The sequence below is a fragment of the Phoxinus phoxinus genome (genome assembly GCF_949152265.1).
Source record: "Phoxinus phoxinus genome assembly, chromosome: 15".
Classification (NCBI taxonomy): domain Eukaryota; kingdom Metazoa; phylum Chordata; class Actinopteri; order Cypriniformes; family Leuciscidae; genus Phoxinus; species Phoxinus phoxinus.
The window spans coordinates 29921365-29947942 of NC_136890.1; the positions used below are offsets into that span (position 1 = coordinate 29921365).

Below are 26578 nucleotides of genomic sequence, written 5' to 3' on the forward strand. Positions count from 1 at the left end.
GCTGCTGAAACATTCTAACTGAACTGACCGTGAACACAGTTACATACTTTTTCCAACGACTGCAGCTGATTTTAAACACATACTTTAAACACAGACTGAACGCAACTGTCTATGACTCGGCGCGTTTTGGTATGATCATCAGTCGTAAGTATCGAATTACATTCAAAATCTGCCTTACAGTTGTTAAGTGTGTCCCCGGCGTTTCCTTAAAGGAACACTCCGACTTTTTGGGACTTTAGCCTTTTCACCTTATCCCCCAGAGTTAGATAAGTCCATACATACCTTTTTCATCTCCGTGCGTGCTATAAGTCTGTTTGACGCACCAACCGCTAGCCTAGCTTAGCACAAAGACTGGATGTAAATGGTTGCAGCTAGCACACTAATCCAAATAAGTGACAAAATAATGTAAACAACCGTATAAATACTGGGAACTATATTCTCTGAAGGCGAAGCACTGCTACTTGGGCGGAGTGATAACCGCAGCACCTGAGACGCGCAGTTGTTTCTTCTGTCAACAAAACCAACGTGATGTCTCAGGTGCTGCGGTTATCACTCCGCCCAAGTAGCAATGCTTTGCCTTCAGAGAATATAGTTCCCAGTATTTATACGGTTTAAAATATGTCTCATGTGACTTTGTTTTTTGTACACTCTGTGACTATACAAATCACAACATGTAAATAGGAAAATGTTTGCGTTATTTTGTCACTTATTTGGATTAGTATGCTAGCTGCAACCATTTACATCCAGTCTTTGTGCTAAGCTAGGCTAGCGGTGGGTGCGTCAAACAGACTTATAGCACGCACGGAGATGAAAAAGGTATGTATGGACTTATCTAACTCTGGGGGATAAGGTGAATAGGCTAAAGCCCCAAAAAGTCGGAGTGTTCCTTTAAAAATAATTGCACAGAATGCTCGCAGTAGAGCGTTCGTCAACCAATCAGATTCAAGCATTCAACAACCCCGTAGTAAAAGCAATAACCATTTTAAATTCAAACAATAGAACGTTGTTGCCACATGGCCTCACTACATCGCAATATTATTCCATTCCACAAAAGTTTCATTGTTGAACATTGGAAAATCTTCTTTAGATTGTTAGAATATTCTTCACAAAAAAGAAGTCCAAATCCAAAAATGGCATTCTGTGGCATTGCTGCGAAACCCCATTTTTGGAATCTAGGCTATATCTTATGAACTCATGCCTGTGACCTGTATGGACTCAATTTATAATACTTCATATGGTGTTTTTTTGTGTGTGTGTCCTTTTTAGACTTTGGCAGTATGAATCACCATCAAATTTCATTAAATGGAAAACAGAAGCTTGGACCTTCTGCCTAACATCTTACATTTCATTGAAGAAAGAAAATAATAGGGTTGGAAATGACACGAGGGTGAGTAATTGATGACAAAACTGTCATTATTCATTGCATTTATTCCATGTGTGTGCGTGTGCGTGCGTGTGTGTGTGTGTGTGATATGTCCTATTTCTTTGACTCGCAGTAGCCTACTTAAATCCAGAAAACAATTGGTGGTTTTAAGATTTCAATTTCCTTCAGAAATGGTCTTTTTGTTTTTGTTTCATTTAGCTCTACAAAATAAATTACACTCAATCACACTTCAAGCATGTATTTTGTAACAGTTGCTAACAAGTTTCTAAATAAGGACGACGATTATATAAGGATGTGAGTTGTGTGCTTAATGAATCAAACAACCAAAATGTACCAACAGAAGTTTCATAATTTACATTTAGTATTTTACTATGTGTAATTTATGTTGTAGAACGAGACATTGAAGAATCTCTGGTCATTTAAATTGTCCCCTGTCATGTTATGCTTGACGTCAGTCAGGACAAGCGTCATCATTACGTGACGAATCAGAAAAATCCAGACTGCGGTTTCATGCTAATTTCCATCTTTTTCTATTGGCCAGCACCTTCTCTTGCACTACCTGCCTTTGTGTGTGCAAAATCCCCTTACGTTTCTAGCAGCAGCTCATCCGTGTTTACATAAGAGTCTCAGCCGTGTGAGGGACCCGGAGCTCCTTGGATCAAGGTGTGTCTGCCGAGACCACTTCAGGGTGCCAGCCGTCGCCACCAAAGGTCGCAGGTCTAATTAACCTAGTTGCGGCGTCCTGACACGTCTGAATCTGGATCGGAGTTCCAACAATATGTTTGGTGTCACCTTAAAGATTAGCGCCCATCCGCTTCGAAGTTCGGAGTGTGCTAATCGCCCACACCCTTTGATGTCGTCCTCCTCCGAGTGTGCAAACTCTGGCTAATAATTGAAACCATCAAAGGCTCGCACGTAATCCCTGACTATGGCAAATCCCCTACTCTGCGTCTCACCCTCTCTCGCAGACTCTCTCTCTCTCTCTCTCTCTCTCCTTAAACCACAGCAAGAAAAAAATAGGGGCGTCTTAAATTAATGTGCTTAGCTTTTCCATCAAGACATGACAGATCTTTGCAAATTATCCCTTTGAATAGGTCACGGTTTCACAGTTCTTCCCAGCTCCAGTTTTTCACTCGCTCCCCTCTCCGCTTTCTTTTCCCATTCCTCTTTTCATATTTTCGGGGGTTTCATTTGTCACTTGAACATTGATTTGAGAGCACAATCCATTTTTTGTTCCTTTAAAAGCATTAATACTCTCTGGATTTGTCGGAGAGAGAGGAAGACGGCACTGTCTACTGAACGTCTTTTGTGATTGAAAAATTTTGCATGATTAATAACCTAACGACTGAAATGTGCTTTGACAGGCACAATCCTCCTGTTTGATCTCAGCTGGCTTATACTGGGCTATGACGAAACACGTCAATCATTGTCAGCGTTTCATTATATAACTCTAATGCTCATGCGTCCAGAGCTCATCGATTTGTAAAGTCTTTGCCGTGGATTAATTTTGCAAAACTTTTTGCTCTAAGAAGATCTTTAATGCAAAGAATCTTTAGTAGAGATTTGTCTTTTATGTTAGTCCGCTGTAGGGAAACTGGGAATAATTATATCTTTTCTTCAGATGTGAACATCAATACATTATCAAAATATGTTATTTAGGAGTTAGTTCACCCAGAAATGAAAATCACGCTGTTGTTACAATCCTGTGTGACTTTCTTTACATTAAACTAAAGGAGATGTTAAGGAGAATGTTCATGCTGCTCTTTTCTGTGTAATGAAAGTGAACAAGGATGGATGTTGTAAAGAGGGGGGAAAAGCAGCGTAAAATTAGACCACCTGACTCGTGCACTATAATACAAATCTTCTGAACCATATATAATAAAATAAAAAAACAGTAATATTGTTTAGTAGTATTACACTTTAAAAATAACTGTTTTTATTTTAATATATCTTAATATTTCATTAATTCCTGTGATGCAAAGCTGAATTTTCAGCATGATTACTCCAGGCTTCAGTGTCACATGATCCTTCAGTATTCAGTCTAAAATGCTGATTTGCTGCTCAAGAAACATTTCTTATTGTCATTGACAACACTTGCGTTGCTTAAAGGATAATTCCGGTATTTAACACCTTGAGTCTATATTGTAGTTTGTTTTGGATGAACAAGAGTGGTGGACAACATTTTTTTGACAATGGTTCCTCTCTCGAGTTTTTGACTATAATAGAATTGGCCATGGACCAATTTAACATTGGAGTCAATGGGCATGTCCGAAAATGTCATTAAAACAGCCAATAATGTTCGTTTACAAAACTGTTACACTCACCGAGTGGTTAGTGGTGTTCGTTGATGATTATAAACAATATATCGTCGCAATATATGATTCCAATCCGTTTATTTTGCTATAGTGGAACTATTTTTTCAGACACTTCACAACCGTGTAACTTCCGCTCAATATTTGAATCTGAAGCGTTAGCACACTCCCGACCACTTGATGGCGATAACTGATGTTTATGTCTCGCGGGACACTCACGGTCACAGTCGAGTTCAACTTCATATTGCACTGGTCAGTGGTCACGTCTTTCAATATTTTCAAGGTTTTGTTTGTTTATTTCGCTTACTCTCCCGGAGCACAGTTGCTCTGCTCGCTAGCCTTATGAGAAACGGAAGCAAGCAAAAAGATTACATCGACAAAATGTAAACAGCCCCCTTTCCGTTTCCGGTAGCGCATTTATATTAACGAGCACTCAGTCCTTCAACAGAATTCAATGGGATTTTACAAAATGCCGAATAAAACACGACAGAAACTGTATTTCGCAACACTTTTTGTTTCTGGAACATCAACTAACATCACTAATCACTCGGTGAGTTGCACAGTTTTGAGAACTAATGTTAAAGGTTGTTTTAATGACATTTTCGGACATGCCCATTGACTCCAATGTTAAATGGGTCCATGGCCAATTCTATTATAGTCAAAAACTCGAGAGGAACCATTGTCAAAAAAATGTTGTCCACCACTCCTGTTCATCCAAAACAAACTACAATATAGACTCAAGGTGTTAAATACCGGAATTATCCTTTAATATTTTTGTGTAAACAGTGCTAAATTTTTTAAATGAATTTTTTAGGATTCTTTGATGAATAGAAAGTTCAAAAGAACCGCATTTATTTGAAAAAGAAATAGCTTGTAACATTATAAATTACTTCATTGGATTCATTTAATGCATCGTTGCTGAATAGAAATCTTAATCTTACCCCAAGCTTTTGAACAGTAGTGTAAATAACATATCGCTGCAGAAATCGGATTTGCAGTGAAATTTCAGTCTGTTGCTCACACAAAGCTTCAGAAGATTTAAAATGTGGCCCGAGTCCCTTTAAGCAAATCAAATTAGTAATATACCTTAAAAAGAAGTAGCACAACGGCATATTCATGTTTATTGTATGACCCAAACCATTGCACCGTCTGGTTGTATTACAAACATGCTCAGCACTGACCTTTTGCACTAAGATTAAATATGGGTCATATTGTGAATAAACCAAGACTCAGAACTAGACCAGCGGCATTGTGCTGTTGTTCCACGTCACCCATGTGACTCATTTATTATCCCCGCATCCCTCCTACATCATGTGTCACACTGGTGAGCTTTCTGAAATTGCATTTTCCTAATCCTTCATTTTGAAAGCCATTCCCCCAAAACCTCAAGCAATTAGGATAACATCGGGCAAATTTATCATCATTTTCAGCTTGAATATCTTACTGCGAAATGTGAAATAATGATGCTGATTATTCATGAAAAGCTCATTTCAAACTGCATCTCGGTGTGTTTCGTCAGTGTTATCTATCACATCTGCTTTGAAGGTAGGCCTGATGGTCAAAATCAGAAATGCATCATCTTAGTATATCAAATATGTTAGAAACAGAAATGTGATTTTTAGCAAGACCTATCCTGTTCAATTATTCCAAAGTCCATTCGATGTGTTTATCAACTCATTTCAAGGAATAGTTCACCCAAAAATATAAGAAAAAACCTTCTCACAGCTCTTTTCCAAACATTGACAGTTCATAGTGACCACATCTGCTCCAAAAATGACAAAAAAGCCCCATAAAAGTGGTCCGTATGTGGTACATTTAAACTTCTACGAAGATGATAGGTTTCAGTCTTTTGATTTTCCCTCAAATCTTGCCTATATGAAATATTGTGTTTGTGTACATTCAAATGGGCTGAAGAAGTTATTTGTGCCAAGCACAATTCCAGCTTAGACTTCAAGAAAGATATTGGTTGACTTTAGAAGACTTATTAGTTGTATGGACTACTTTTATGATGCATAGGATAAAAACATCTTCTTAAAGGGATAGTTCCTCATTTACATACAGTTGATGGGGCCCATTGACTTCCAGAATGAAAAAAAAAAATACTATGGAAGTCAATGGGGTCCTTTCTTCAAAATATCTTCTTTTGTGTTCAGCAAAATCATACAGGTTTGGAACAACTTGAGGGTGAGTAAATGATGACAGAATTTTTATTTTTGAGTGAACTATCCCTTTAATGTAAATGCACAAGGGTGAGTGGTTGGACAATCATGCTGGTTAATTAAATGAGTCAATATATTTGTTCGTATTGCTAAACTGCCATTTACAAATGTCAATCACATGCTTGGCTACATAAGTGCATTGATTGTACATTGCAAAAAGGAAACATACAGGCACACTGTTTGATGGACACAAGGCTTTGAATGGACCTGATCAATAAATGGGTAGAGAAAGATCCAGTTCCTTTCTCCTGTCTCGCCTCACAATAGGGAATCGCAATAGTATGTCTCCCTCAATATGAAAACAGTCCACACACACAAAACGTCCTTTATCATCCTAACTCGACGACACAATGGCCCTGCTCTCCTCTCTCCACGCTGGCGACTCAATGTCAGCTCTCTTCACATCTCCCCCAAAAGCTGTTTCCAGCACCTCCCCGACATTTCCATAATCACTTCATCCGTGCGATGTGATCGGACTCGCATACAAAAAGGAAGACATTAGCCCCGATTTGAACTGCTAAAGCTTTGCCAGAGCGAAGGGGCTGTTTTGGGCAGATAAGAGGTTTTGGCAGGACAGTGACGGTGGAAAGCGGTGAAAACTCAACTCTGCTGCGCTCTAGCCCACTTATTATTATAGCTCCTGTAAGAAGGGCTGTTTTCCTTTCCTCAGACTTCATTTTATTATTCATTCCTGCATTCATTTTGTGAACGGGGCGGCACGGTTTCATTTTATTGTATTAATTCAAGTCGTGCAGCTTGTGTTGAGGTGCGACTGAGAATCAAAACAGGCTGTTTTCTGTCATCGTGGCTAGATGTGCTTTTTATGGTTGGCTCTGTTGTTTTGAATGAGTCAGGCAGTGTAGTTTCTCTATTTTAGTGTTAAATCTTTAGATCTCGAGCGTTAAACACCGAACACATGCTGCTCGCCTTGAGCACTGCAGTACGTATTCTGTCAGAATATCAGACTAACACGCTGAGCTCTTATTGTTTTTTGCTAATGGTTTCAGTTCGTTGAATTTGATAAATTTGTTGAGTCTTTAACTTCATGTTGTTTTTCTTGTTTTCTAAATGCAAAAATGTTTTCGCATTGGGTTCGAATGCTTGGCCTAAATTTCCCTTTCCTTTACAAGTTTCTTCAAAATTTTATATTTACATGTATTTGTACATTACTTTGATAAATGTTTTTAACCAAGACATCAATACTAAATTTGCTTAGGTATATTTGGATATTCAAACTGATATGATGTGTTTTACTCATACTTTTGTTTCTGTGGTTGGAACCTCAAACCCTATAGGGTCATATGAGTAATGTCAACCATTTAGTTAACTTCAGCCATACGCCTTTCTCTCCAAAATGATTTACAGACAGAGAACGTCTCTGATGGGCTAAAAAAAGGGTGGGCTACCTCCTCAACAATTTTTTGCTGTTTACAGAGCATATTGTCAGATGGAAATCACAACACCTGCTTTATTGATGTACACTACCTTTCAAAAGTTTATGGTCAGTAAGATTTTTTCAAAGAATTCATGTTTAATCAACAAGGATGCATTAGAAGTAGGGTAGGCAATTTTCGGATAGGTTAGCAATAGACCTTATTCACAGCAACGCCATCTTTGATTTTTAACGGGAAGGAAAACGAGGCCGTGGCTCATGAGGGATATACATACATGTACATCTCTTCAGTGGGTTATACTGTTACTTAATGGGCCCTATCTTGCACCCAGTGCAATTGACTTTGAACACCGACGCATGTATTATTCCTATTTTGCACCCTCGCACAGCGGACTTTTCCCTCCACAGACGCACGTCGGTAAATTAGGGAATGAACTTGCACTCGCGGGGGCGGTTCGGCGAAAAGAGGAGGCGTGTTCCGGCGCAAACATTCCCTGGTGCTATTTTCCAGTTTGAGAAAACAGTTCCACCACTGACCAGGAAATCATTGTTGAGTCCATGAAGATGTGAAAAAAATAGGCATAAATCTAGCTTACACATTTACCCAAATTATTATACGCCTGTTTAACCGCAACTAATTTGTGTGGGTTTCTCCCATCCTCATACAATGTCACTTCTCTGTGTTTTACGGCTCTGACGAGAACGTCAGCCTCCTCGGCTGTGAACCGCTCCTGGCGTGCGCCTGGTAAATCCGCCGTTATAATGGCAATCCGCTGTTGTAATAGCAATCCGCCATGGAACAAGCGCGCCTGCTCTTAAAGGGAATGTGAGAGGATGCTCTGATTGGTTTATTTCAAGTTACGCCCAAACCACACCTATGAATAATGAAGCTACTTCAGACCAACCCATTTTAGATTTGCGTCGGGCGCAAGAGTCATTTATCCCGCCGGTATAATAGCAACAGAGCCCGGGATCCGCCCACAAAGTTTTATACTTGCGTTATACTTCAGATCGTTAAAATAGTGCCCAATGTGTTTTTGGATTGTTTTGCTGATGAAATACTGCAAAAATATCTTTCCGAGATATTTCACTAGACAAAAAACACAGTTTATATGAGCTGTAGAAATTTATAATTGATCTAGGATCTTTTAAACAGCTTTTTACATCAGCGGATACCATTGAAAACACGGGAAGTCTATCCTTCGCAGCCTCCCTTTCATACCTGTCTCGGCGCTGCTCTGAATAAGGTCTATAGCGAGCTTGCTTTAATAGCATTAGATCCCACCCTCCCTTCAGAGCGTCTCCAAAGCCACGTCTCCTTCAAAACACATGAATACACACAGCAGGGATCAAACAAAAGCGGCATGTCTCAAAGCACGTAACAACAGTACAATAATAATGAACATAAACAACTTAAAGAGCTCTGACCGCATCACCTGACTGCTGCAGATTCATTTCTGCGTTGATAGTGTTGACAGTGTGATAGCTTCAGACCGAATGCAATGATTGGACAAACATTTTATGGTCCCATGCCTTCCACAGATAATATTTATAGATTTAAATACATTTAAACCACTTAACTTATGGTGATTTGATTCTATGCAAAGGAATGGCAAATAACACTGAATAAACACAAAATGTTGAAGTTAAAAAGTAAAATAGTTCAAATTTAAATAGTATTTTCTTGTAAGAATTTACTCAAATAATGTTTATTTACAACTTTAAAAAAAATCAGTGTACAGTTTAACAGTTGAGTTTTCGTCATCAGTATTAGTTTCATTTCTATAGTTTAACTGGATTATTTTTGCGTTTGTTCGTTCTAATTGTGAACTGCATATGAACCACCATTTCAAGCGGACTCTGATGTTCATTGAACTCACACGAAAGTGTCCTAAAGATTTAGTCTAGACAAAAAGAGTTACAGGCATTCATGAGGCTTCATTATTTTAGTGATTAAGATGCGATTTGGTATTGCGTCCGATGAGTCTGTATTTAAGCAAGACACAGGTACATTCGATCAAGTCAAAGTGTGTTTTCACACTCTCCCCAACTCTAGAATAAGTGGATTGAGGATTGTCATCAACAAAAGTGAGCAAAAGTGGCCACTCCAGACAGATTACCTGAGCACCATCTCGAAGACCCTCTGATCTGCGATTTCAGCAAAGGCGGAGGACGGACCAAGAGCTACTGTATTTCTCCTATTTCTTTTCAAGCATTAATGGATTTTTCCATTGGCTCTGTAATGTTAGAAACATCTGGCTCTATTGCTGGGCAGTGAAGCATTATAGTAGCTACGGCAGGCTGTCAGAGTCGACTAGCGGTGCGCCGTGGCCTGCTGGAACCAGTCATGGAGATGGACAGTGGCAGGTGTTCTCAAACACACCTCAGCATGATTGCAGTTTCCATTGTCATCGCACGACCAGAATCTGCAAAAAATGTATGTGATTTTTTGCCCCCCCCCCCCCCCCCCACAAACTTTTTTTTTTTTTGTAGGAAAATCACCATCTTAATTAAAATGAGTTATACCAGATGGGTAGCAGATTGTGGTATGGAAATAAGCCAAGTAGGCAGTAAACACAGCTCTGTTAACAAGACCGAATATTCTCCAACTAACATGCACTCATGCGCTCGTACCTGAAATAGGGTGTGACGGTCATATTTTAAGACCTCGGCTTTGGGTTAAGTGTCTGTCTGTTGTGGTCTTTACCTGTTTTTGTAGATTTGGGAAAACACCCGATGTGTGATTCACAGGCAGACACAGACACGAACCACATAAACACGTGCTGGGAAAGCAGACATTGCTGGTCTGACCTTTCAACCGCAGTTAAGTGGACTAGACAGTTCAGGTGTCTGGAGCTGTTAGTGGTAATCCAGGTCACACTGTGCATTACTTGAGGCGTGCCTCTCCACATCTGATTAAAAACCTCTCCATTAGATATTCACTGCATTAGCTGTGGCCGTTCTGGCGGTATGCATGCATGCACTTTCAAATCATGCTTCTGGGGGCGCTGCATTCTGATTGGCACAGCAGAACGTTTCCACTGACCAATCAGGGAGCTCACTTGCATTCTTTGCCTTGGAACATCATGACAACACGTCTTAACTGGCAGACCATTTTGAGATTGTTTAATATGTAATTGCCTGCGGTGCCGTAAATTGCTTTCTCATGGCTCCTTCGAAACCGCAATACTTCAGGATATTTAATGTTCCACCAAGAGCTGTTTTATTAAAGCTGCTATCTTTTGACACCAGCAGAATGTTGTTGTTGGTGTAAGCGCTTTCATTTAATAAAAGCCATTTGCACTATGTAAAAAAAAAAAAAAAGTGTGATGAAACATATTTGTGCGCTCCCCTTGGATTCAGACTACAGCTGCTAAAAGTCTCCAGGTCACTGGGACATTTTTTTCCCTCGGTTTTTATGTACAGTGAAAAGCTTTCAGGAGTCTGTCTCATTAGTTTAGGATAAGGATGGATAACTCTCAGTGCAAATGGCCTTCTGTTTTCCTCCCCTGCACCGCTTTGGAGTGCCGAGATTTAACGTTTTATATTCTTACTGTGTGATCTGGCTGTCATGGTGTCTGTTTGAGCCGGGTAGTAAATCATGCTGAGTGAATGATCTTATTTAACATCAATAAAACATTAATCTCTAATCACTCTCCATTCATCTGATAATTAGGGCAGGCTTAAGCTTCTTTGCCAAATGGCATTATCGTTACATATAGAGACCAGGCAATAATTTTGTGACTGCCATTACTGTAAAGATATTGTGCTTAATATTTTGAGAAGGTGTAGAAATAATTTTGATTCAAACTAAACTAAGTTATTTTTATGGAAAAATAAATAGTCATTGCTACTAAACCAAATGATAACAAAAGGTTTATCAAGTACCTAGTTCAAATAATTAGTTTAATTATTCAAATACAAAATAATTATAATTATACATGAAATAATGATCATTTAAAAAAAGGTGCAATTTATGATGTTTGGAAATGTGTTGTACATCACTGTTAAAAAGAGACTTAAAGTGCCCCCTACTGGATTAAAGTGTAACTGCTTGTTCAAATATTAAAAAAACTAGATAGACAGACAGATGGATGGATGGATGGATGGATGGATAGAATGATACATCTATAATGAATGATAGATTAAATGAACGTCTTCCAAAAGAGAATGCATATATGTGTACATATACACACATCTACTTCAGCATAATAAGCTAAAGTAGGCTATTCACATTTCCTACCCCTTATTCAGAATACCTATTGTATTTGGTACAAAAGTTTGATATATTTCTTTAATTGCTTTTGGTATTCTATAACGGTGACGATATGGTAATAGTTCAAACGCATGATTCAAAGGGTGTGTTGTGTCTCTTGTTATAGCCAAAGCTTTCCTCTGAGCAGCAATTTCATTTCATTGATCGACCGACTTTTGCTTGGATCTTTTGATTTTACCTGCCGTTCTTGTAATGTTTAAACTTGTATGAACTCTTTGCAAAACAACCTGACTTGCAGAAAATTCTCCCAGTTTCCATAGGAATAGGAATAACCTTTGATTTTATTTCTTAAAGATAAGATCTACATTATCAGAAAAATTCAATTTGCAGTCAATCATAGTTCAAAAGGTTCAAGTCTTCACAATTTCAACAGGTTGATCACATAACATTATTTTTGATAGGGGCTCTGGGTAATTTAATTATTTTGTCTTACCGACATTAATCAATAAAGAACTCGCTTCACACCATTTTTCTAGTTTTAACACCTGCTCTACTCAGAATTTACACATTCTTTCCATAAAAGTGCAACAAGTGCCATGTCATCTGCATATTTGTATCATTTATCTGCATTCTTGTATCCACACTTGTATAAACCGAGAACAACAGAAGTGACAGAACACATCCTTGAGGTGTCCCAGTATTTAAAACACGATATGTTCCTCACAGAAAGCTATGGGACTTGGCTCTGACTCCCTTTTTCCATAAATATCCTCCATATATAAAAAAAAGAACGTTGTATTTGTTGTTTTGTCCATTTATTTATTTGTTGTGTCCAAAATCACAATCATCCCACTGATATTCAGATCATGAGCTCATGTAGCTTGCCCCATTTGAGTTTTTCTTCTTTTTTTTCTTACACAGAATTGAGTGAATTATCAGTCTGGGACAGATTTCATTGTTGACAGCTGGTCTGTGCATAAGCTCTTTCCATGAATTAGAGGGGTCAGCGTTTCTGTCTGATCAGTGTATCATTACAGTCAGTGGTGGAGATCTCTGTTGTTGGTCTTAATTTATGGGGCTGTGTGAGTTTGTAAGATTGCTTACAAAGGGAATGGCAATTGATGGCGAGCGTTCAAAATTTAAATCTTTTCTTTTGGCTCTGTGCTTTTCTCTGTATATCATCCCTGTGACAGATTCACAACATAACACGCAGATCGGTTTGTTTATTCCGTGGTGTAATGAGAGCAGAGATATAAGAGATACAATTACTATTTACTTCATTTATCCACTGCAATATCAATGCCATGTTTGTTCTTGTAATGCACTGATACAGCTTCAAGTGACGGTCTTACAGCTGACAGACACTACATGGCTAAACGTTGCGTTCTGTCAAATGCATGCATGCTGTTATGCGTCAAATGCAAGTAGACGGGGAGCAGAACACTTATGAAAACACGAGTTGTGAAGGAGCTGTGGGTATTTTTACAGTAGCAGCGCACTGAAGTGTAGCAGCTCTGACAGAAGGCTCACTGACAGCGGCACGTTTAAAGCGCAGGTGTGTTTCAGAGTCTACGCCTGAATCCGAAATCACCAAATCCCAATCCCCTTTGTTAGTCCACAAATACAGTTCACTTGAAGGAGGGAATGAAAACGAGTGAGCGAACACCGGATGTACACTCTCGTTATTGCGGTGCAATGTGGGAAAGAAAGAGTGGACTTAATAACGTCCACTATGGTTTTGACACCACTACAAATGGGTATTTAAGGGTATAGGGGGCGATTTCGGATTCAGTCTATGTCAATCCTGACAAACACAGTGACCAATGCGGTCAGACACAAAAGTCAAAATGATGTCATGTTTGTGTTGTTCCAAACCTTTGATTTTTCTCTCACAAAACAAGAGGTTTAGCAAGCAAACAATGATAGGGATTGTTAATCAGTGTTTTTTTGTATCATTGATATGCAATTATACAATTATAATATTTTGAATTAGATTTTTTTTCACAAGTTTTAGTTATTCTGTTGTGCTTTGACATTTTTAATAATTTTCTTTTTCTTTTTAAAACGTGTAGTTTTTATTAATTTTTATTTATTTATTTATTTTAGCTTATTCAGTTTTAGTATAAACAGAAAAAAGCAACTAACTGGCTGGCTGAAATAAAATAAGTAAAACAATTTTTTTTTACATTTTCTTTCATTTAAGATAACATTTATTTTTATTTTCTTGTCAATCTCCCATGAAAAAAAGTCTGGGCAGCTTAAAGTTCGGCCCTCTCAACTCTCAAACATTCATTCTCATCTGCATATAATTGAATATGCACATGCAGACACAAGTTTATTGTCAATAGTCTGAACACTATTGATTCTCACATGTCCCATAACCAAACGACACGTGCCATTATTTGAATTTGTATTTCTTTTATGTTTTTTTTCTTCAGTTTTCAATGTTCACAGAACCTGTTCACTTCTTCTTTCATTGTTCACACATTGCTCTTTGTTATACCCTCTCCTTTTGTCTTGGAAAAAAAAACAAGTCATAAGGGTTTGGAACAATATGAGGTTGAGTAAATGACAGTTTTCTTTTTCTTATTTTTTTTTTTTTTTTTTTTTTTTTTTTTTAAACAGAGCCTCGGTTTACTGCCAGTGGATCATCAGATGGTCCCTAAACAGAAAAAGTTAAATGAAATAATTCAATGACTCAGGGAAAATAAAAATAAAGCATATTTTAGAATCTAATTCAAATTGAGTTTAGCAGAAATTATTAGATTAAACATTTCAGTCTATTGACATTAATGTCAACATTGTGTAAAATTGTAGCAATTTCTTTCATCAAAGTGGAATGTAAACCACTGACTGTTTTGTTTGTACTTTTAGTCTAATAATTATGCAAGTTTATTCCTGTATTCAATCTGATCGACCAAGCAGTGGAGGACAAATATATTCAAACTGTTCAAATGTAGTCAGAAATGTTGTTTGCTATGTTATTGTCTTGTGAATCGTTGTATAAAAGCAATCTCATATCGGTGCTGTTATATCATGTGCAGGTAATCACATGTGACGTCTCCTCACCTATACTTGTGGAGTGATTCCCTTCATCGTCTTCCCCGGGGTGGGTTTTCTTCGTTAAATGACGCACGATGTTAGTGGCATTAAAGGCTCTCTGGAACACAAGACACCAGTGATAATGCTGCAGAATCCAGTGATATGAAATATCTTTAAATGGCAAACGGTGAACCAACACTACACATAAGAGCAGAAGAGTCCGTTTAATGTTAAGATGCATTTATTGCACTAAAACTAAAAGCCTGATAGTTACAGCAATTACAGCATCTGCCCTTTTAAAGGTACAAGCCATAATTGCATGGCAGGGCAGACTTTCAGAAGTCGAGCAACAACGACTGGCGTCAAATAATAACAAAGCCTCCATATGCCGCTAAAGTAACTCTAGCCATACATTTACAAATGCAAAGTGTTGTTTCAGCGACAGAGTTCACCTGACACAGGTCATGCAGAGCTGTTTCACACATCACACATGCACTGTACTTCAGTAGTCTGCTACAGTTTTGATACTTACTCAAGAATCGTCCGCTTATAACTAATGCAGTGGTTCTCAAATGGACCCAGATTTGCATCTAGTGCACTAATATGCATGAATTCATGCTTAACCAATGCACAGATAATCACGTGTTAATGTAAGACTCATGAAGAACTAAACCATTAATTAATGATTACTGCATTAAATTATTAATAGATTAAGTAACATATAAATCGCTATTAATGAAATGTCATAATTTATTAATTCCTTAATAACATATAGTATAGTGTAAATTAATGTTAATTACCACAATTGACTGTTTGCAAAGACCCGCCCCCCTTAGTTACTGTCGCTATGTCCGACAAGCTACACCGCTCTCACGCCACACCATGTTCTCACGCAGTGAAAAATACATCGCGGAGCAGAGAGGACACTGACAGACAGGACAGACCAGGTTACTTTTCGGTTACTTTTGTAATTAAACCTATTAAATAAAGTCTCACCTTTCAAATTTGGTGATTTTTTTTTAAAAGAAATTTAAACAATAAATACCGTTTTGTGGCTCTTTAATGTGTCTGTCAGATCAATGTAGAGCATCAGTTAAAGCTGCTCGTGAACCGATCATCTCTTCCTTCTAGTTCATTTATAGCATCAAATAAACATGAATGAACATCAGAAGGAATGTTGTTTTAACCGTGGAAAGACGTCAGTATACTCCGTTTCTCAAGTTCAAATCCTCCCATGTTAATCTACTAACTCTCCTGACTGCTTTGTCGGACAAAATGGCGGATGGCGAAGTATGATTGGTCAGATCACCTGTCAATCAAGCTCCCTGCGAAGGGTCAATTGGTCAAAGCTATCTCCTTCAAATTCCAGTTGTCTGCTTTAATGAATCATTAGCTAATGATTTGCAAATGTATCATTATGTTATGACTTAACTTGTTGAGGCACATTACTATTAACTAACTGTTAAGTAATATGTCATTATGGTTTGGGAGTTTGGAATCCCCAAGGTCTGTGGGACAGTTGCACAGTGAATGCGATGTCAGAGGATGTGTTTGAGTAAGTTTGGTTGCACACAAATATCAGCACACCAGATTAGCCCTTCACACGGTACTTCTCTAGGAACTAGTAACCAGGGGAGTTTCCCAAGAACTAAAAGTTCCCCTAGGGCCATTTTCCTGGTTGTGACTTTTATTTTGACGGCGCTGAGAACGTCAGAGCCTGAACACACAGTGCTCCCATTCTCAGTCTTCATTAGATTACAATCTGTTTAACAGTCCTGTCTAATATTAGATAGAACTGTTAAGAAAGTAAACGGTTTATTAAAAAAGTATTTGGGTTTGCTGTGTGGTCGATAACTGAGCAGAAATGCATAATCATGTTTCACTTGGTCCCTCAAAGTTGCATTGTATTTTCTCCTTGGCTTAGTGTAAAGGTCCATCTATCACTGTTAAAAATGGCCGGTGCTGGTGTTTTGTGTGCGTTCGGCCAATCAGATTACACTAGTAGTTCCTATTGTGCTGGGTTACGTTAGACCCTATTCTGAAGCAGGAGATAATTTAGTTCCCTCAAACGGCCTTCCTTGAACTAAAATCGTTCCCAGTTCCTGAGGTGTGAACACACCAAAAACTGTGTTCTTCCGCCAGTTCTAGGAACTAAGATTCCTCCGGTGCAAAAGCCCCACTGACCGCTGGTACACCGTGTTTAAACTGGACGTGACTATTATCGTGTCAATGCCGCAACAGCTGTCTACACTTCATAACACAAGTAGCGCAAGAGCTTGGAGTACATCAGAAACAGAATATGGCATCAGTTTACTGTTGGGGTTTTGTTGTGTTGTGTTGTGTTGTGTTGTGTTGTGTTGTGTTGTGTTGTGTTGTGTTGTGTAGCGTCGCTCCGCATCCAGTGTAGTTTCACAGATTATAATGGGCTATATTGTCTTTGTCCGGTCTAGACACAGTGTTAGAGAAAGCAGTGCCAGACCGCATGTTCTCGGTGTTCCGCCTTTGTAACCTAGACCTCAAGCTTGTCCTGACATATTTCTGTGCAATGAACAAGAAGACTCTGGATGCGGCTGTTCATCTGGCATAGTGGAAGTGGAAATTGAAATCCATGGCTTAGTGTGGATGTCAAAAGCAAAATGACATATTACTTTACAATTAGTTAATAGTCATGTGCCTCAACAAGTAAAGTCATAACATAATGATTAATTATAGAAGGCAACTGGAAGTTGATGTACATAGCTTAGACCCATTGTGGTAATTAACACATTAATTGACAGTATTAATTGATGTTATTAAGGAATTAATACATTATGACACATTTAGTTCATAACAATTCATATTACTTAATCTATTAATCATATAGACTCTTTATTAGTTGCTGATGCAGTAATTATTCATTTATGGTCTTCATGAGTCATACATTAACACGTGATTATCCGTGCATTATTTAAGCATGAGTTAATGCATATTAGTGCACCCGTATTGTAACGTGTTACTGAAGAACTCAACCCAGTCAATCAATCAGATGAGAACTGGTGATTTCAATTATTTTTGTGTACAATATGCACCAGACGGTCTGTGTTGCGATCATGTTTTCTTCCCTGTTGTGACGTATATCAGAGTCAAATGGCTTATCGAACAAATGTAGTGTGGGACTTTATTGTGTCCATCGGGAATTGATTTCGGATGCAGCCGTCATTGCACGAGAGAGGGGGAAGTTATTTTAAATGAAGATTATGAGGGAACGTGAATTTTAAAAAATGTGCACGGATAAATAATGTATTATAAATACTGCAATATTCCATAAAAAACAAGAATTGTCAACTTTGATTTTATGATGATTCTATAGCTGGCAGGTTTGTTTCATCACTCTTACCTTCCAGTGACTCTTGGCAAAGTTTTTCTGAATCTGTGCTGACACTGAGCCATGGATGTTCTTGTCCAGAGCTGCACCTCCTGATATCCTGCCACAACAAAACTATATTCATTCAATATGAAAAATGTACACTACCGTTCAAAGGTTTGGGCTCAGTAGTTTTTGGTTTTATTAATATTCATTCATATTTTGTATTCAACACGCATGCATTAAATTGATCAAATGTGACAGTAAAGACATTTATAATGTTACAAAGGATTGAAATTTAAAAACAATTATGTTCTTTTGAACTTTCTGTTCATCCAAGAATTCTGAAAAAAGTTTACATAATATTTAGTAGCACAACTGTTTTTAATGTTGCTAATAATAGGAAATACTGATTGAGCAGCAAATCAGCATATTAGAATGATTTCTGAATGATCATGTAACACTGAAGACTGGAGTAAATATGCTGAAAATCCAGCTTTGCATCAGTGGAAAAATTAGATTTTAAAATATAAATATATAAATCCAGCCATCATGGGCGTAAGATACTACTTATATATATATATATATATATATATATATATATATATATATAACTGACCCCAAACTTTTGAATGGTAGTGAACACATACAACTTATATCATGCAACATATAGCATAGCATCTAAGTTTCAATTGGAGAAGAAATCTGAAATGAGATCTCTTTTATCTCAATTGTTTCTCCTAGACTACAGAATTAAAATTCAAATTAAAAGCAGAGCAAATGGGGACTGTAAAAGGGATAGTTCACCCACAAATTAAAATGTTCTCATCATTTACTCACCCTCAAGTTGTTCCAAACCTGTATGAGTTTCTTTCTCCTGTTAAACACAAAAGAAGATATTTTGAAGAGTGTTGGTAATCAAACAGTTGATGGAACCCAATGACTTCCATAGTATTTTATTTTTTATTTTATTTATTTTTTGTACTATGGAAGTCAATGGCTACCATCAACAGTCTGGTTACCAACACTCTTCAAAATATATTTTGTGTTTAACAGAAGAAAGAAACTCATACAGGTTTGGAACAACTTGAGGGTGAGTAAATGATGAGAACATTTTTGGGTGAACTGACACTTTAAGTCTGTAGTTTCTTAGATTTTTCTTTTGAGGAAAAAGTATGTGTCTCCTCAAGAGCTCAGAAGAGATCTCAACACTGATCTCCCACTGTGCTCAGTTTTTAAAATATGAAAACGAAGTCCGAGATCTCAATAGAAATTCAAAAATGTCTCACTGAATATTTCTGAGACCATATTGGTTTATTTAATAGCTCTAGTTTTACTGTATGGCAACAGTTGTCTCGTTTTTGTCTATTTTTAGGCCTCCTAAAGAACATTAGAAACATCTCAGACAAAGATGATGCCCAGAAAATTAAGCATAATCAGAAACTCAAATGACTCCTTTTAGCCAAGATCTGAGCAACTAAAGTTTTCTTCTGGGTAACTATAATGTATGTTATACAAGTACCACAATAATCCAGTGCAATTTCTCTGAATGCATTCCTCTCTGTTCCATTTCATTTCCGCAACGAAAATCATAATTGTTTTGTGCTTCTTAAAGATCTTATACAATCTCAGCATGATCTGCAGGTTAAGAGACATCTGTTTATTCTACATTTTATAATCCTCTTCCTGTTTGCGCACTCCCTCCCACAGATGTGACCCAACTCTTCATCTGTTCTTCAAGGACAGTCTCTCTTTTCACTGCTGATCAACCCGTCCGCCTCTTTCCTGCTATTTATGGACTCACCAAGGATGCTGCAAGGCCTGGTCACAATTGAACCTCTTCACTGGATTCTTCTGCAGTAAGTGAACTATGAAGTCTTTCGCTGAAGCATTAGTAGGCAGGAAGAGGTAGAGAACACAAGAAGATCAATACCAGTTAATGTGGCCAGCATTTGACGTGCATTATAAACCATTCTGCATTAATACAACGGGAGAAGTTTTCAAAACCGTTTGTGAAAGCTTTAATGCTCCAATTCTGTTTCATCCCATAAATTATCCTTATAATTTATATTGAACGACATGTTGAGAAAAGTTTTGATTTTTATTCCTTTAAGGCGTTTAAAAATGTATATGTATTATGTAACTGTATAATATATGCATAATGCAAATGCATTAAGTAAACAAAATATCAAACCAAGAGGCATTTACTTTAAATTAAAAAAATTTGCTTTTCAAGTACATAATTTCACAAAAAGAATTTTGTTATATAGGTTTTAAATCATAAAGCAAAAAAATTTATTTAAAAAAAATATATATTTTAGGGGCACATTTTAGACAATCATAACCCTTTCTCTTTAGTCCAAATTTCACTACATTTTTGTACGGAAATAATGAATGAAATCTAATTAAGAAATCTCAGATATAAATATGGCATTAAGCGTTATTTAAAAAAAACACAATACATTGGTCTGATATATTTTCACCTTAAAATACTTTTGGCACAGATTTGTCCAGTATACGGGCAGTTGGACTGAGGAGGCTACGAATGTGATTTGGTCATTTATTCTGTACAGCACATTCATAAAGGTTATTTATTGGCATTGATGATTCCATAAATAATCTTTAACATCCACGGAATCATTACATTACACACACGTTTCTTTAAAGTGGAAAAAGGTTCTTCGTATTATTAAATGTTCACCAAAATGAGAACCAACAATGGTTCTTCTTTGGCATCTCTGTGAAAACCCCCTTTTTGAATCTTTATTTTTTTTAAGAGTGTATGAGAGATTAGGAATTGTCATGGTCATACCGGAGTAAGAGATGTCATCCCAGTATGGTGAATCAAATTCATATTCAGCCTTTATGATCAGCTTGTAGAGTTGTGTGTCGTTGTCATCGTAGAACGGAGGATAGCCACAGAGTCTGCCAAAAAACGAAGAACTGCTGATACAGACTCTCAGTTCTGTACCGTGCTGTTTATCATACACACATGTAGAGTGAACAATATGAATCCATCACTCACAGAATGAACGTAATCACCCCGATGGCCCAGAGATCCACCTCTTTACCGTACGTCTTCTGCTGGAGAAGTTCAGGAGCTATACATACAGGGAACATCAGTAGTCATACTTTACAGTCAGTGGCGAAGATACACTTCAAAACTTCAGTGTTTTTTCTCAGCACTTTAGTTTCCATCTTTGGCTATATGGGGTTCTTTAGTTCATTCTTTGGAAATTAAAGAAAGTTCCTGGTGTCACATTAGAGCATTTCGGTTTTTTGTGCATATTATTTGCTGTCAGTCCAGACTTGATTCTGTATGTTACTGTACAATATATTAGTTCATAATCATAATCATGATCATAAACTGTCTCTCTTACCAACATAGGCAGGTGTCCCACAGGCCGTGGAAAGAGTCCCCTGCTCTTCCATTTTAGACAGACCGAAGTCACTGATGACAATTTTGGAGTCTTCTAATGGAGTCTCATACAATAAATTCTCTGGCTAATGGAGAGAGAACTTATTATGATCGTAATATCCACTCAGCTGCATGCAAAGCACCCACAGTGAAAGGCTGGAAGTAAAACTATATCCAACATACTAATGCTCTCACAGCATTACCTAAAAAGACCCTCACCATGAGTGCTCTGAAACTAAAACAGTTAAAAACAGAGAGTGTTATAGTTTGTTCTCAGGTACCTTTAGGTCTCGATGAACAACACCCAGCTGGTGTAGATACTTGACCGCCTGCAGAACCTGAGATATGACCCGACTGGCATCTTTCTCTGTGTAACTGCCCCTCTCCAGAATCCTGTCCAGTAGTTCTCCTCCTGTCAACCTGCATAAGATACTGTCAAATCTATATCTGTCTATCTATATCTGTCTATTTATCTGTCTATCTATATCTGTCTATCTATATCTGTCTATTTATCTGTCTATCTATATCTGTCTATATATCTGTCTATATATCTGTCTGTCTATCTATCGATCTATCAATCTCTCTCTCTCTCTCTCTCTCTCTCTCTCTCTCTCTCTCTCTCTCTCTCTCTCTCTCTCTCTCTCTGTGTCTATCTCTCTGTCTGTCATTCGGTTTATTTGATCTATCTATCTATCTATCTATCTATCTATCTATCTATCTATTTATCTCTGTCTGTCATTCGGTTTATTTTATCTATCTATCTATCTATCTATCTATCTATCTATCTATCATCGTTTGTTCGTTCATTAATTTTTTCTATCATTCTATCTTTCGGTCTAATCCTATAAAACACAAAACTTTGAACTAAATGAATTCTTAACTACAATATTTTCATTTTTCACACGTTGGTCCACTCACAGTGTCATTACCAAATACAGTTTAGTAGGAGTCTCGAAGGTTTCCTCCAAAGACACAATATTTTCATGATTTATTCTGCAAAGAAATCACAGGGACAACCAGATCAGAAAAGACTTGTAAAGTGCAGCTGTGTTTTAATAATATCCACGATAATGCAAACAACCCTTCATAAAGTCAAACAATGATATCAATCCAGAGCGTTTTGTAAAATCACTGACCTGCGTAATACTGCAATCTCATTCTCCAGCATGGATTCTTTCCCCTTTAGCGCTCTCTTGCGGATGCACTTGACAGCCACAAGCTTCTGGGTGCATCTGTGCTGAGCCACTCGAACCTCGGAGAACGAGCCCCTGAGACATATACAACCGTTATAATGACTTTTGTTCTCAATTAATGGTTAATGATGGGTTTGAGAGTGCCATGAGCACATTGTGAAGTCTCCTGAGTCTTAATATTTTCTGCTTCTGGTCGACAAGTCTTTAAATGTGTTTGGTAAACTAAACTGAAAATCTACTCTCAAGTCATTACATGCTCAGAATACTCTTAAATATTGAATATATTAGTCCGTAAGGAAGGAAAACTCACTCTCCCAGCTTCTCTTTCAGCTCATAAACCGCATTGATGTCATCTTTTTTCCGAAGATCTCTCAATAGAGGCATGGTAATGCAGGGTAGGTGTGTGAGCTGCATATTATATACACAAACACACACAACACTAATATGTACATGCAAATTTTAACTAAAAATCATCAGCACGTTTATTTTTAAGCCTGAAGCAACACATTGTGCATGCACTCTACAGCAACAAGCACTAAAGAATATGCTTTTCATTACATCCAAAAGCCCAATTCTGATTCCTTTTGCAGATTTTTCAATGACTAGCAATGAGATTTGACAGATTTTCTTTTCCGTCACACAAGCTCTGCTGGGAAAACAGTTTTGAACGCACTCCTTGATGTTTGATTTCCTTGGAATAAAAAGACACTATTAACACAACTTCTCATTTTCTACCAAAAACACTTTTGACATGCAGATAACCAGTGCAATTCAGTTCAGTTGCTCCAGACATATCTACAAATAAAGGAATATTTTTCATTGAAAGTATATCAATAATCAGTGGTATTCTCCCCAAAAATACCCTTTAGAAAAGAGATCTAAGCAAAAGCTCAATTACCTGCTGATTGCTGCTGTGAAAATCTGGAAGGCAACAGTTTGTATTCACGTCACCAAACTCCCAACAGCCTCTCTGCTCTTTAATCGAAAAATGACATTCTTTTTACACCGATGACCTTGAACGCCCACATGCTTTATAGAAGAGTTGACGTTGGAAAGAGATTGACAAAAGGAGAGTAGGCACAGAAAGCAGAGAGAGAAAGTGGTGGGGGGAAAAAAGAAAAAAGATCAAGAGAAAAAAGTAAAAAAAAAAAAAAAAAAGTCATGGAGATAGAGGGGGGGGTTGGTCAAACTACAACAGCCCCCTTAAGACTGATTCAGACTCCCTCAAATGTAATGCTTGAATGCACGATAAGGACAGATGAGCATTGTCTCCAGGAGATATCTGATAGGCTGCACATTAAATAAGCATTCTTCATCATTACAGTCTGGCTTTGCTGAACTGAAAGTGCTAGTTTGTTTTAAATGCCCTGAGATCGCCAGAAGCCACTGTCTCTGTTTACATTATTGAGGCTGTTTTCAGTAATGCTCCCACAGATCCAGAGCTCTCGCTGCTCTCCTTGTATGGGCACAGGGGGTTTTCCACTCGAGTGTTATCATTCCACCCATCTGTGAACACTGTACACACACTCACTCATAAACCCCGAATGACGGTTCCTTTCTCACCTGCTGTGTGCTTTGGCCTTAATATACGCTTTCTAACAAGGTATCAAAGGTAAATAGGTGAAATGTGACTTGACATTAGTCATACACTACACTAGGACAGCATGCCAGGCTTTTACCAAACAACAAATGATGTGCAAAAAGAGTATGGCATGCATTATTAGGCAGAATATTAATCAAATCTGATTTGATTTGATAAATAATTACAGTGATGAACTGTAGAATTTTACCTTTTAAGATTTTTTAAAACTACAAACCATTGTAAAATGTTGATGAACGTTGCAACAACGTAATTGTGTTTCTCATAGTCCACTATAGAGATTGACCACTAGAGGGAAGCCTTGATTAACTTTAATTCCATAATAAAGGGCCCCTACACTATTAGAGAACATGATTGTTGTCTAGAGATCATAATAAATGTCTTATAGTTATTTAAACTTATTCTTTTTTTTACATAGAGAGTGAAGGTGAAGGGAGTGGAACACGAAGGAAAGGTCATGACTCATATCGAAGCATATGCATGCTTACTCTATCATTTTAACGTGTGTATATATATATATATATATACACACACACAAACAAAATGTCAGGGTTAATGATCAGTTTATTTTTCTATGTGAAAATTTTGATTATGCAGAAAAAAAATATGACTGCATTTGGTGCAAGAAACCAGAAAAAATTGCCCTAAATCCTCTTACATGTTAGTCCAGCAGTGGCCGGTTGCATAAACCGCTAAGACTAGTCTTACAAGTTAGACATCTTTTTCTTTTTTCTTTAATACTGTTCATAACTTTTTTTAATCATAAAAACATAGATTGGCCTTACTATTTGATACTGAAAAGTAAGACTGACTGGCCCCTCGCCGAACTCGTAGTGGGTCATATTAGATCTTAAAGGGATAGTTCACCCAAAACTTTTAATTAGCCCATGATTTACTAACCCTCAAGTCATCCTATGTGTAAATGATTTTCTTCCTATAGACGAATACAATCGGAGTTATATTCAAAAATGTCCTGGCTCTTCCAAGCTTTATAATGGCAGTGGATGGCCGTTTGTGTTCTGAAGTCCATAAAAGTGCATCTCTCCATCATAAAATTGCTCCACGCGGCTCCGGGGGTTAGTAAAGGCCCTCTGAAGCCATGTGTTTGTGTAAGAAAAATATCAATGTTTAAAACTTTATAAAATAAAATAACTAGCTTCCACTTACAGATTCCACTTACTTAAGCGCAACTTATGCAAGTAATGTGATGTACTGCTGATATTTACGCTACGGCATGATACTATACGCTACTTCCGACGGCACAAGTTGTGTAAGTTGTGCTTTGGGCGTAAGTAGACTGCGTATGTTCGTTTGGCCGGAAGCTAGACTTTAAATATTAATATTTTTCTTACACAAACTCATGGCTTCCCTTCAAAAGGCCTTTATTAACACCACTGGAGCTGTGTGGAGCAATTTTATAATGGATAGATGCACTTTTATGGACTTCAAAACAGGAGCGGCCAATCACATTATAAAGCTTGGAAAAGCCAGGACATTTTTTTATATAACTCTGATTGTGTTCGTCTGGAAGAAGAATCTCATATACACCTAGGATGGCTTCATGGTGAGTAAATCATGGGCTAATTTTCAATTTTGGGCGATCTAACCCTTTAACTCTTTCCCCGCCAGCGTTTTTTTTAAAGTTGCCAAATTTGCCAATTATCAATTTGAAAATTTATAATTTTCACAAAATGTTCTTGGCCTCCAGAATATTTTGTTGAATGAATATCTATGCAATATGTCAAAAGAAAGAACCAACCCTCTGCTTTTAAACAACAACAAAAAAACGTTTTATTCTAACTTTTTTATCAACACTTGAATGTGGGTAAGTTTCGTAAAAGAAAAAGAAAAAAAAAGCAAGATTTTGACCAAAAAGCTGAGAAAATCATGTTGTTGTCATCTACATCTGGATCATATTCAGAACGATAATCAAAACACAGATGGAGTAGATAGAGTCCATCAACACCTCAGAAGCTTCAGTTTTATCCTGTCGTCATGCAGTAACATTAGGAAGTTTTGATTTATATGCTGTTTAATGTTGTTGATCGTGTTATTTGCATATGCATACGGTTACATGAGATCGCCTGTTTCTGCATCTTCTTCGCATGTGTTTTGATAATTGCTGAAATTTCCATTTGCATGAACATTTTCTACCCTTTTTCTGATCATTAGTGTTAAACAGTCTATCGTGCTGCTGCCCCTTTAGGATTTCTACATGCAATTGATCTCTGTTATGATTAGCGTATTGCATAACAGTACACAATGTGTTGTTCTCCAGGCGGTGTAAAAAATACTGTTTTTCATTATAGGTCTATCCCCTTTAATATGACACACTCAAATCTTTTATTGGTGATGTTGGTTGAGTCATGATTCTTAAATCTCACAGTGTTGAAACTATTTAACCTTAGAACTGAACATTATGTTCTGAGTCAGGAAGCTGCGGCTCTGGATCGTCTAA

The 26578-nt window shown here is 37.5% G+C and overlaps 1 protein-coding gene and 1 long non-coding RNA gene across 3 annotated transcripts; one reads left to right on the forward strand and one right to left on the reverse strand.

Annotated features, from left to right (window-relative positions):
• LOC307012200 lies at positions 1–21303 on the forward strand. The gene is made up of 3 exons (XR_013800584.1): positions 1–144; positions 1267–1387; positions 19620–21303. It is a non-coding gene; the product is annotated as an uncharacterized lncRNA (long non-coding RNA).
• pnck (pregnancy up-regulated nonubiquitous CaM kinase) lies at positions 13965–23590 on the reverse strand. Of its 2 annotated transcripts, XM_079638599.1 has the most exons (12): positions 23419–23590; positions 22831–22928; positions 22464–22595; positions 22246–22320; positions 21609–21747; positions 21290–21413; positions 20935–21010; positions 20722–20834; positions 19714–19792; positions 17943–18030; positions 14594–14684; positions 13965–14186 (listed from the first exon to the last, which is right to left on the reverse strand). In XM_079638599.1, the coding sequence occupies exons 2-12, from the start codon at positions 22902–22904 to the stop codon at positions 14176–14178; spliced, it is 1002 nt and encodes a 333-aa protein (XP_079494725.1). In that variant the 5' UTR covers positions 22905–22928; positions 23419–23590; the 3' UTR covers positions 13965–14175. The 2 variants fall into 2 exon arrangements, with proteins under 2 accessions (XP_079494725.1, XP_079494724.1); XM_079638598.1 differs by lacking the exon at positions 23419–23590 and having other exon boundaries at positions 14145–14186; positions 22831–22943.
• Between the last annotated feature and the right edge of the window lie 2988 nt (positions 23591–26578).